General features: G+C 32.5%; 1 protein-coding gene across 6 annotated transcripts; it reads left to right on the top strand.

Annotated features, from left to right (window-relative positions):
* The first annotated feature begins 1,323 nt into the window (after positions 1-1,323).
* LOC143046136 (sphingomyelin synthase-related protein 1-like) lies at positions 1,324-10,283 on the top strand. 6 transcript variants are annotated; one of them, XM_076219145.1, is made up of 5 exons: positions 1,324-1,345; positions 6,140-6,741; positions 7,639-7,756; positions 8,373-8,523; positions 8,972-10,283. In XM_076219145.1, the coding sequence occupies exons 2-5, from the start codon at positions 6,155-6,157 to the stop codon at positions 9,313-9,315; spliced, it is 1,200 nt and encodes a 399-aa protein (XP_076075260.1). In that variant the 5' UTR covers positions 1,324-1,345; positions 6,140-6,154; the 3' UTR covers positions 9,316-10,283. The 6 variants fall into 6 exon arrangements, with proteins under 6 accessions (XP_076075260.1, XP_076075254.1, XP_076075256.1 ...); XM_076219139.1 differs by lacking the exon at positions 1,324-1,345 and adding an exon at positions 2,934-3,120; XM_076219141.1 differs by lacking the exon at positions 1,324-1,345 and adding an exon at positions 3,963-4,111.
* Positions 10,284-13,254: the final 2,971 nt, after the last annotated feature.

The raw sequence follows: 13,254 nt of genomic DNA on the forward strand, positions 1-13,254 counted from the left end.
GTAAAATATTTTGAATTAATATGCAAAAACATAAATTAACAAAAATACCCATCTTCGACAACAAATGGTTTGATCTACTCCCCTTCTCGCCACGTGGAAAGAAGGGGATTAGATAGTAACCCTTCGGAAGCGAAGATGAATAATACCAACTTCCGAGGTAAATTCTAAACGGAAAGTCCCTACGCAAAAATCGCAAAATCAAAAGTTCAAAAACATCAAACTAATGTATTTTAGGTATGTCTTAGGTAGAAAACGGTGGATAAATCCTGTTTTAATAACTAGGTTTTATTGACAACAATGTGTGAACAAAACAAACAGACATAATAGGTAAAAATGTCAAAATTTGGGATACAGTAGTCAGCATTGTGTTAGGCAGCAACCATTTGATTTTCTGGGAGGGGGGGGGGGGGGGGGGGGCTATGGTTTTTTTTGGAAAAAAAAGTTTGTTTCCAGTTTTTGGAGAAAAAAATAATTTGTTTTTGATTCTGAGAAAAAAAATTGTTTGTTTCACCCTCAGCTGCCACTATATGTAATGCTAAAATTGAAAGAAAAAAATTGTTTTCGACTTGTCGCGAAAAAAATAGATTGTTTTTTGCCGCAGGCGAAAAAAAAAGTTTGTACAGAAAAAAAAAACCAAAGCCCCCCCCTCCCCCCCCAGAAAATCAAATGGTTGCTGCCTTATTATCTTAATCACTATACATGTCTTTATTAAAACTGGTATAATATGTCCTTAACTTTAGTACACCAATTACTTTTACAGCGATCATAAAACTGAGAATGGAAATGGGGAATGTGTCAAAGAGACAACAACCCGACCATAGAACAGCAGAAGGTCACCAACAGGTCTTCAATACAGCGAGAAATTCCCGCACCCGGAGGAGTCCTTCAGCTGGCCCCTAAACAAATATATATACTAGTTCAGTGATAATGAACGCCATACTAAGCTCCAAATTGTACATAAGAAACCAAAATTAAAAAATAATACCGGACTAACAAAGGCCAGAGGCTCCTGACTTGGGACAGGCGCAACAATGCGGCGGGGTTAAACATGTCAAGTTATGAGATCTCAACCCTCCCCCTATACCTCTAGCCAATGTAGAAAAGTAGTCCATATTGAATGCAAATTTGGTGATGCGACTGCTGTCTTATCGAACGAGTATTCCAGTATCTCGCCATATTGATCAAACGCCGATACTGAATTGGGATCCAGCCGATATCTCTGTGTATAGCAAGGATAAAATCTGTGTGCTCATAAATAGTAACATACACAAATGACTTACCATTTTACCTTGGACTCTTCAGTAGGCTGTTGATTTTAAAAACACTACATGGCATCGATATCACAGTAAGCGGGGTTTGTTTTGTATTTGATAATGCGGTTTTTTTTTCGGCTGTCTGGCAGACGATTTAAAAAAATGCAAACTGAAACAAGCACTGTCCACCAAACTGGACTAGCATTCCTGCATCTGTGATTAGCTGAGTATTCTAGTGCCTGAAATATAGGGGAAGATCAAAACTTTATCACAACTAGAACCATATTTATTTGTGAGCTGAGTTCATGTGAATCCATAAAAAGTGTTCCTGTGGTTAGTGTGTATCAGTGGCGTAGCCAGGGTTTTTATGATGTGGATGCGAAACTGTCGCCGAGCGGAGGGAGGCGAACAAATTTTGGGACCATTTTATGCAGAAAATGATATTTTTTTTACATTTTCCCTGTATGCATGTGTACGCCCCTACAATCCGACACTGGGTAGATTTTTGTTTAATTTCAAAATACCCACCAATAAATATGTTTCTCGAAGGATCCGAATTGACTCCCTTTTGTTGGAATTTGAGCCTCCAAATGAGGTTTTTGATTACTTTTCTTAACGCGTTGCAGGGGACATGGAAATATCGGACGTACAATTCTTGCCATATTTTTGTGATATTTATATCATCAGCAATATTTTTGACTCATGCGATAATAAGTCCTGATCGATTATTTTTAACCAATTAATACCTTTGAAATATAAATTATAACGGAAATCCCACTCATTTGGCCTGAAGCTTTTATTTCTCTCAAGAAAAAAAGTTCTTTTTTGTTATTTCACTTGTATCTTTGATAGATAAAATATGAACAATGCGGAAAATTAATATTTGTACCTAGATGGAAAAGGGAATGTATAAGTCCAGGAATTATCAAACTCCGTTATCAAATACTAGTCGTGTTTCATGTCCCAGGAAACGATATCAGGATATGATTGATTAGTTGTTATGTCATCGCTCTGCTTGGCTCAATTTCAGACCAAACATGTCGGCAGATCTGCGTATCATCATCTTCTGCGCTTGCCGTAGCCGACGATGCGCTACGATGTAGACTTTTTACGAAAAAGTCGAGAGCACTTTTCAGTGATTTATCCATAAACTACATGAGCCTAAAGGAAAGACCACGCTTCGGAAAAAGTTGAACGCTTTTCTCATATCCTTGAGGAACTATTGTTACGTTTAGATACTATAGTACATCTGTGTGTTTCTGCTACGAACACATGCAATTATACATTTATCTATTTTTTTATTTATTTTTTTGGGTCAAAATGATGTGGATGCTTGAGCATCTGAGCATACATGCAAGCTACGCCACTGTGTATCGTACAGCTGATGTATTATTTAAGTGCTCATACTTATGTCCACACCTATAGACCTCTGAAAATTTAAATAAACTAAGTGTACCTCGGTTCTTGTGCCTGTTTCATAAAAGAGTCTATGATTTTTAATATTAATCCAATTTTGTATGGATTTTCTTTTTACAGGGAAATAACATATTTGTCAGGGGGTTCAAACAAGATAGGACACGAGTAGACAAAGATCCATTATGTTTTTTTATAATTCCGAATTGTATCAAAGGGCAAAGGGCTCCATTCATAAAAAAATCTCTCTGTATTGTCCATCGACTAGTGGGTATAATACTCGGTTAATTCCATTAACTGTTTTAACTTGAATTGTGTTACCGGATAATGGATTAAGTCTGACCGTATTTCAGTCCTTGACTTTTACATTTCTTATAAAAAGAAGTGAATGTTGTTAATGTTAAAAGTGCAAGTTGAAGACGTATTTGAAGTTGAGAAATTTTAGATGCAATTGGTGAGTAATATTATGCATATAAGGTGTTTTGAACGGATTTAAAAAGTGTTGTTTTTTTTTTTTGTTGTTGTTGTTGATTAATTTTACTGACTAAGAAAGAGGAATATTTCTTTAAGATGACAATTATAATATCAAAAGTCTACTGAAGAGCAAACCTAAGATAATTATAGATTATCGTTGATCATCTCAACGAGATTGATTTTCTCGCTAGAGCCGGTCACGGCGAAAGCGAGAAATGCAATCGAGTTGAGACGACCAATGATAATCTGTTTATCGCTATTTTACTTTTGACGACGTTGTCACTTTCATGTCAATTTCGTTAGCAACGCCACGTGCTTGCATAGTTTCTGTCTCAAGCGAGTAGCATAATATGAAAATTATCACAAAAAAAGATCAAAGGAAAACTGCACAAAATAGCGATAAAAGATGTTACATCCAAAAATGTTCGCGTGTGAATTCCATAAAGACCCAACGGCTTTGCGTATAATTCATGTTTACCATGCCAAGAATTCGGCCATCCGAATTCATGTTTTGCATTGAGGTGCAATAAACCCAAAAACAGTTCTCTGATGGTAGAACGTTTTATTGAACAGTTGTATCTTTTAGAAATTGACATGTTGCCTAAAAAATACTATTTATCTAAACGTTTTAAAATGATTTTTTAAGAATTCCTTACACAGTGAACGTGACTATATGTTTCATAAAACCAAAATTCCATAGTTACAGACATAACTATAAGGTACAATATGATTTATGTATATGTGAACGGCAAAATAACTGACTATCACATTCATAACTTTAATAAATTTGAATATTTTTTCAGTAATTTAATTTTTGTTCAGATAAATAGTTGATCAGATTTATAGATATAAGGTCTGCACCAACAGTACTGTGATAAAAAGGTCTAAATTAATTATGTATTGATGCTCGTCACCAATGTCGCTTGAGTCACAGAGACGACGGACCTACCAGACTCACTGGTTGACAGATGGTGAGTGACAATCATATTTATATTATTGTGTTTTTGTTCCTTGATTAAAAATATAATTTTATGAGATTAATTATGTATTGTCTTAATCCTGATTAAAATAACTATAAAAAAGAACAGGACACGACAAGAATCTAATTAAAGGCTTAAGATTTAATTACTGTCAATTGTAATGTGTGACCAACAGTAGCGTCCTGGTATTTAATTCTTTTCAAAGTATGTTTATAGTAATTTAAATCTTTGACATTGGAAAGTTCAAACGTAAGTTTTAATACTTTTTTTTTTAATTTAGACAGAGACAATATGTTTCTGATTTAGATTAGAATTTATTAATATAACAGAAATGTACAATAAACTTGAATTTGCGATTCTTTTGTAAAGATATTCTTATAACAACAGCCTTTCTGGTGGACCTTATTGTATATTCTGATTAACCTTTAAGACATACATACAGCGTAATATGAAATACATTGCCATAGAAATTCGAGTCGAGTGACAAGTTACAGTCCGGAATTATTAATTATTAAATATAACTGACCGCTCATATACATGTTTATACTGTTTTTACTCGATCTTTTCAAGTGAAATGAACATGAAATATCCCCAAAAATTTTTACACTTTTAAATCAGTTGAAATTTATTGACGTTTTATTTTCTCTGCATGATTTTTTTCTGCAAATTGCATTAGTCTCATTTCAAAAGCAATACCGTGAAAAAAAGTCATATTTTCACAGAACGAAATTTAAAGGTTTGATCGATATATGCATGCAGTTATTCTATTTTTATATACCTCGACATTATCTTGGATAGTTTAAATTAAAACGTGACGTATTTTGAATACATTATATCAACCCATATTCTAACCTTCTTTAGTTATGGTCAATAGAAAACAAATATTATAACGGTAGCCATAACAGACAAGCCCAATGTAAAATAATTCATTACTTGATCAAAAGGTCTACGAGAACTTCAGAATTCGGTAATATGTTTTCCTTCTCTTCGTTTTTTCAATATCATATATACACTGCAATATATATTTGTTAAATAATGACCGATTGATACGTTGAACGAGTTGGGATTCTCTTTTTGAAGGATCAACGGTTACTAAAATATTGTCATTCAAAATTTTTATAACGGAAAAAAACCGATAACTTCATCAATAATTATTTTTTTAGATTGATCCATCACTTAAAAATCCAATAGTAAGAAACAATTTCAGCGTTTCCTTTATATTAGCGATAGCGATTTCTCTGATTATTTGTTTTGTTACTATAGTACTGCACATTACACTGTTACACGAAGGTCACATTTCAGAACGGACTTTTAAATAATATAATGAATAATTATCATTAAGTTTAATAGTGAGAACGTTGATATAATCGTCCAGAAGTGTTAACAGGTAACAAAATCACTATATTATTTTCATTGTTTTTTAAAAAGGCATTATTTTCTTATTCATTTTTTGTTCTTTTTTAAATTTACAAGTGATTTTAAAGGAACGATTTGGTGTTGCATAATTATATTGTAGTTCAAAATTGGGAACACTATGCCGGTATGAATATTTTCGTTCAACCTCGAAATCCAGGAGGAAAATTTTCTTCGCAATTCGGCATAAAATGCCCGAATAGCTCAGAAAATAGTTTTTTTTATATACCACACGGGAGCGTAAAACAAGTTGAGGAATATAACAAACATGACCAGTAGAATCATACCGGTCAACAATTGATCGTTTTCGAAAAACGCAGATTTCACGAAATATATATTTATCATACATTAAGCGAATCTGGTTTCATTTTCTGATCTTTTTTTCAAAATTGCAAAGGAAGACTTCAAATAGTAGTCATTTTTCGTGTGAATGACAAAGTAATCACATAATTTGTATAATGTATGTTAAACATTATAATTTGAAATACAGATTCTGTTTTGACATGAAATATTGACGTGATTTAATTTGATTCCATATCTTGATACGAGCATGTCATGGTATAATAATTATCTTATCATTGCATTTATTTTGTCATTTGATTTCAGATTTCATAAGAAAAAATGTCGGACCCTTTATTATGGAACTGTGAAAGAGTGAAACAATTTTTATGTGAGAACGGATTGCAAGAATACCAGAAACTACTATGTGATGAGAATAGAATCGACGGGCGTGTTCTTCTAACATTGACCGAAAAGGATTTATATCAGCTTAAAATATCAGCTTTAGGTGATATAAAAAGACTACTGTTTGCAATCCAAGACCTTCAGAGTGGACAGAATTCACGGTTACAATTTCCAAATTATCATAATGACTGTCACTCATCCTCTTCCTCAGAAAGTTCCTACATGATAGATATTCTAGATTCATCTGACGACGAAAAACATAACTATAGGCCAAAACGGAAAATAAATCAAGAAGTATGGAAGACGGGTGTCAGCATTGTCTATACATTTTTTGTACATTTTGTGACTAGTTTTGCTATCATAGTTGCACAAGAGCGCATGCCTGACAAAAAGCAATATCGCCCATTACCTGACGTGATGTTAGATAGCATAACTTATGTTCCATGGGCATACAAAGTGACGGAGGGAGTTATTTTAGCTGGATTTATTACATATTTTATAATATTAGTGTTCCACAAATATAGGTACGTATATAGTTCAGATGAACAAAGCAAGAAAAACCCAGTAGTTTGCAGAGAATATCTTTTCATTTATAAGCAAAAAATTAATAAAAATAAAATATTAAGAAGTCAGTTTACGGCTTCGTTATGGTTTATATCACCAACAAGGAAAACAAAGTAAAAAATAAAATTAAGAAGCTATGGTATGATTACCAATGAGGCAACTCTCAACCTGAGACCAAATGGCGTAGAAGGTTGATAACTTTAAGAACAAACTACAAATCTGTTGAAAAAGGCTTAGCTCTTCAGATAAACACGCTTAGAAAGACAACTTACAAAAACACAGTGGATGGGTATTTGTACATCCCAACAACAAAAAAACACAAAGTAAAGACATGAGAACACTCACAGTAGCGGGCAGCTATAGGGCAAAACCAAGAACAACAACTAATGAAAAAAATCAAGTGTCTTATTCCGTGTAGCTGTACATAAATAGTCCCTTGGAAAGTAATTATGGTAATGGTAATGAATTTCATTTGAGTCACATTAAGCAAGAACAAAGAAGACGAAATAATACCACTTAGAATTAGTACCAAAGCTGTTTTTTTTTTTTAGTAAAGTGAGTGAAGTTTTGGTATATGTTCACCTGCTTTCTCTATAGATATTTAAAAGTTACGTTATTGAAATGTTCAAGTCTATATCAAAGTAAAAGTTCATTTTTGGATTTGGATTTGGCACGCGATCTTCAAACATACATTGTCAGAATAAAGTCAGACTGATCTCCAAAACCTAATAATAAGAGTTCTAATCCTAAGCTGCAAGGTAATTATTGCATGCTTGGAGATTTCATGTAATCTATAATACTAAGGATATGTAGTCATAATCTATAATTTGATAATAAAACTATTTGTATATTTTCAGGTTTATATTACTCAGAAGAATGTTTGTCATTGCCGCCTCCATCTTTTTATTTCGCAGTATATGTGTTATCGTTACTTCATTACCTATGCCTCAAGAAAATTTCAACTGTGAGAAACTGGTATGTCACAATTTTTAAACGCATTTTTTGTCCAAAATAAAACGGCTATCAAGATATAAACAGTCAACATTAAATTTTCGTCACAGAGAATATGCACTACTCGTTTGATTAGAGTTAGAGGCCGAACGCCCAGTGAACAGGATTGCAGAACCCGAAGTAGTACTCGAAACGATGCCAAATCTAAATACGAAACACTCAAAACGATTTGACAAGATTAAAAACGGTTTACAATAAGATTTGTGGTATACATATTTATTTTCTTTGTATTGTAAGACACAAACAAATTGAAGAAAACACTTAACTGGCTTACCTTTCTACAAACGCCCAGAAACCACCTCTGTATAGCGTCAACTGGCTTACCTTTCTATAAACACCCAGAAACCACCTCTGTGTAGCGTCAACTGGCTTACCTTTCTACAAACTTTTCTTATATAGATATGTATACAGCTTTGAATTTTAGACTAATTACAACCATAATACATTGTTTGTAAAAAATCATTGTGTTAAAGTTTGATCATCAACTCAACATTATTTATATTTCATAATGTTGAACTTAAATGTATCAATTTTAAAAAGATTTAGTAACTGCACATGCAATTTTGAATTGTATTTTTAGGTATTTAAAAACGGCTGGGAACGATTTTCAAGAGCTCTAGAGATTTATTCCGGAATGGGAATGAAAGTCTCCGGATTAAAAACCTGTGGAGATTACATGTTCAGTGGACATACAGTTACCATAACAACTCTTATTCTTCTTATTAATGAATGTAAGTAAATATTATTTATTTTCCGTTACAGCTACTTCGTAATATCATATGGAAGTCATTAAATTGTGATTTAAATTTAAAAAAATCCAACGACATGAAAAGAGAAAGAAACAGAAATCAACGACTTATATAATCAGCCATACTGAACTTGAACATCTTCAGTATCTAAATGACCAGTTGAAATCATTTTCTTAATGAGTCCCTTCTGCAGATCATTCTAACTATATATAATTATGGAAAATGATCACAATTGTTTTCCTACACTTCTATAGTTTTAACTATTTGTTTTGTTCACATGAAAAGTTCAAGATAGAGCCAAATTCCAATGAATTAATTTTTCATCAAAAACCATATTCCAAAAATATTTCATTATTTACTTAAATTTGCAGTATCACAACCCAATATGTTTACGTTGACAACGTCATAATTTTATTTTTGTTTATTCCAGATACACCAAAAAGATGGATATTTCTACACATACTGGTGTGGATTGTGGGGTTGTCTGGTATTATCTTCATTTTAGCAGGACACGGACACTATACCTTAGATGTGATAGTAGCCTTTTATATTACATCACGGTTATTCCAATATCACCACATCCTAGCTAACAATAAAACTTCAATGACAAGAGACCAGAGTAGACTTAAGAAATGGTTCCCAGTCTTTTATTTTTTCGAATCAAATTGTGATGGAATAGTTCCGAATGAATACGAATGGCCATCAAGTATTTTAGAATCAGCAATGCAACGGTGTGCAAAACTCAGAAACTATATATCTTCATTGCTATCATAAGATAAACAGCTGATCTAGTATTTTCAAACAACGAGATGAAATCGTTATATTTTGATCGCTTTGAATTCTTAATTGCAGTTTGAAAATACATTGAATCAAGCACAAAACCAATGCATCTATATCGTTTCGGTATTGACTCAAGCACAAAACCAATGCATCTATATCGTTTCGGTATTGACTAAAGCACAAAACCAATGCATCTATATCGTTTTGGTATTACTCCAGCACAAAACCAATGCATCTATATCGTTTCGGTATTGACTCAAGCTCAAAACCAATGCATCTATATCGTTTCGGTATTGACTCAAGCTCAAAACCAATGCATCTATATCGTTTCGGTGTTGACTCAAGCTCAAAACCAATGCATCTATATCGTTTCGGTATTGACTAAAGCACAAAACCAATGCATCTATATCGTTTTGGTATTACTCCAGCTCAAAACCAATGCATCTATATCGTTTCGGTATTGACTAAAGCACAAAACCAATGCATCTATATCGTTTCGGTATGTCTATCGATTCTAGTATTTAATTTAATGTTGTCCTAGTTCATGTAGTATAATTTGCGAAGCACTTATGTTTGATTTTAAATTAAAGTGGTGAAGGCAAAATTCGATATTAGGGTCATTGTTTTAAAGAATGTGAAAAGTGGTTTGTGTTTTCGTTTGTTGCTTAGCTATATAAATCTGGTAACATTGATGAGGTCAGAAACAGGAACTGACAAAGTAAAACGAAATATGAAAGCACATTCAAAAATGTTAGAGATTTTAGTTGCCGTTATATTTTTACACAGAACAATATTTGAACTTAAATAATGTTAAGATTTACGAATTGGATTCATATCGTATTGTCATATTGAACTATCATCAATATCTTTATTTTTAAAGTTTTTATTTATTATTTATTTATGATTTTATCATTGTTATACAATTTTATGGCATTATTACATGAATAAATTTTATTTTTTTTGTCGTTTTTCGATTTCTTTTATATGATATCATGATTTGTTGCAAATATTTTGATGGCGATAATTGCTCTTTTTTGTTATAGTGTAATGTTCTTCTATTACAAAAGGAAACATACCAATAGAATGTATATTGATGAAAATTATGCAATGCTATTTATCAATGCAAATACAGTTTATTATAAAAGTGTGAGATCGATACTCCAACAGTCCGATTCTTTTAATTCTTTTAATACTACCAAGGACGTATATTATACGTCCTTGATACTACTAAGTAGTAGTTACATCTGAATAAAATTATTTATGGGTATGTGTCAATAGGACAATACATCCAAAACACACGAACATAAGACAAAAGACGTTTTAAATGTTAATTGGATGGAGAGTTGTCTCATTGGCACTCTTACCACTTCTTCTTATACCTCTTTAATAAAAGATTGGTTAACATACAGACAAGCTCGAATAGCCCTTTAAATTTGTATATAAATTAAACATAGCCTTTAAAATTTGGCATACCGAAATACACTATTTACAGAGTTTGTTAGCGTCACGACGGGTGCCAAACGTGGAGCAGGATCTGGTCACCCTTCCGGAGCACCTAGTTGATTACCCATGTTTTTTTTGGGGTTCGTGTTCTTTAGTTTTCTATGTGTGTCATTGTACTATTATATGTCTGTTTGTCTTTCTGTTTTAGCCATGGCGTCGTCAGTTTATTTTTGATCTATGAGTTTGAATGTCCCTCTGGTATCTTTCGTCCCTCTTTCAAAGATCTGCCATAAACATTAAATCTCCAAAGACAATTAAAATCAAGTGATAACCTAACAGAAAATCTCACGTACCTCTCTAAAGACGATCTTCCTATATCACAAATACAACCAAAAGTAAAACAATGATATTAAAAAATAATAAAATCACGCGTCCTACACTAAAAAGACGTTGAATGCACAGGCCTACATTTCTTCTTCACCTCAGATTTCTTATGTGAATTTTAAGAACAGGCAATCGAATGCTATTGAAAGATCAAATATACACTGAGCTTCAATGCATGCAGTAAATGATACCAAACATTTTAGTATCGTTCCAAACAAAAGACCAGATAATGAATGGCATCCTCCAAAACAAACACAAAGTCGTACAAAGTTAAACAACATCTTGACAGCAAAACTGAAAATGTTAGTTCTGTAAGAAATATTACCACAAACAGCTTAATGTCGAAAATTTTGGTTAACAAAAAATATATGCAGATGTAATCGTATTTCTCTAAACAAATTGTGATAATATTTAGCAAAAGTTTGAATAAAAATTAAAAAAACAAAAACACCGAACTCCAAGGAAAATTCAAATCGGGAAAACTAAATGTCAAAGTCAAAAGCTTAAATTGCAACTGAAATGAAGGGCAAATAGAATCGAGTCAGAACTGTTGCCTGTTGCTTTTGCAGCTGCTGTCGAAAACTTTTACAACAGTGATACAGCTATCAAAGTTTAGTCAATAACGGTTGTAAGATGACCATAACATCATTTACATTGATCATAAACAATAGTAATGTGTATATAACATGAGGAGGTACGCTAGTGGAAGAGAAACTGCCTGCTTATCCTTCCAAAGAAAACGAGTACACCCAAATTTTGGTTGCTCGTGGCTTCAGATATTTGGTTTGGTGTGATTTGGATAGTTGCCGTCAGTTTGTTTTTTAGTCTTGGTCTTTATTTTTCCTTTTAATTGATTTATTCTTTGCCTTTTTGTATCTTTTTCCCTTTTTCAGAACTTTTATTTTGAATGAAAACCAATTTAGCTAATCTCCAGTAAATCAGAAATTGACAGACTCTGCATGAGGTTGCATGGCAAAGACTTTTATTAAGCTAAAAAATATTCTTGAGATTAAACGTTTTAAAAAGAAAAGGTTATATATGAACTTATTCTTACAAGAAGCACATGTTGGATGCCATTTTTGTGCTCTAAAAGGATTATCATAACACGTTCGATTGCCGCGATGATCGTGTTGTTTACTACTATCATGACTAGTATAGGCCGGAATAATCGTCTGCTTGACTTTAAGGTTCTGTAGCCATTTTAGTACGAACTTTAAAGTTTTCAAACTTCAATTGTATCCAAACTACAGATATAATGAATAATAGAGATAGTCCATGTTGTACATATACCAATGGGAAACTTGATGCAAAGCATTATTATTTACTGTTTCATTGCATTTAATAGAATAAGAGGACTTTGTGGCAAATAAACCAAGATTTTTATAGAAAATTCACAGCCTTTAATACAGAGATTTTTGTTATAAAATTTGAAACATAGATTACTCACTTGCTTTTCTATGATGTGCTAGTGTTATTTGTTTACAAAAAGTTCTAAGAAACCTGTAAATTCCAAAACACCTCGTGCTGAGTCACTAAAGTCGAGCGCACCCTAAAAGGTGTTCTTGATTTGGTCCATATTTATGTTTGTTTTAACCAATAACTACATTAATAAACTTGTTGTAATGAAATCAATGCTAGCACTGCATCCAATAATCCTATATCTATCAGTCATTAAATTGCCAAATATGAGATAACAAGGATAAAGGCTGTGGATTTTCTATAAAATTTCCATATGTTTAACATTGAATCAACACAAGGGTACATAATCTTTAATGCCTATCCTTACAAGTTTGTAATAAAAATAATGTCGCCCATGCACGGTCTTAATATTACATACACGGATTTACTTGTGATTAAGTTTAATAACACTGAACTATTGAAATCTTTGCTTTAAGCATTATATTTCAAACTTTATGTGAGTCTATCTTTAGTGCATTACAGTTTCAAAACAAAGTCAGTATCTTCAGTATGATAGCATGCTTTTGTACAGAATTTCTTCTCAACCGGTTAAGTACTTAGGTTTGTTATTAGTAACTGCATGCGAGCATTGAATTTCTTAAATTTATACGGTATATATAATTGCTTATTGTGTGCAGTTTATTATTT

This window comes from Mytilus galloprovincialis, chromosome 9 (assembly GCF_965363235.1).
Source record: "Mytilus galloprovincialis chromosome 9, xbMytGall1.hap1.1, whole genome shotgun sequence".
NCBI classification, from domain to species: domain Eukaryota; kingdom Metazoa; phylum Mollusca; class Bivalvia; order Mytilida; family Mytilidae; genus Mytilus; species Mytilus galloprovincialis.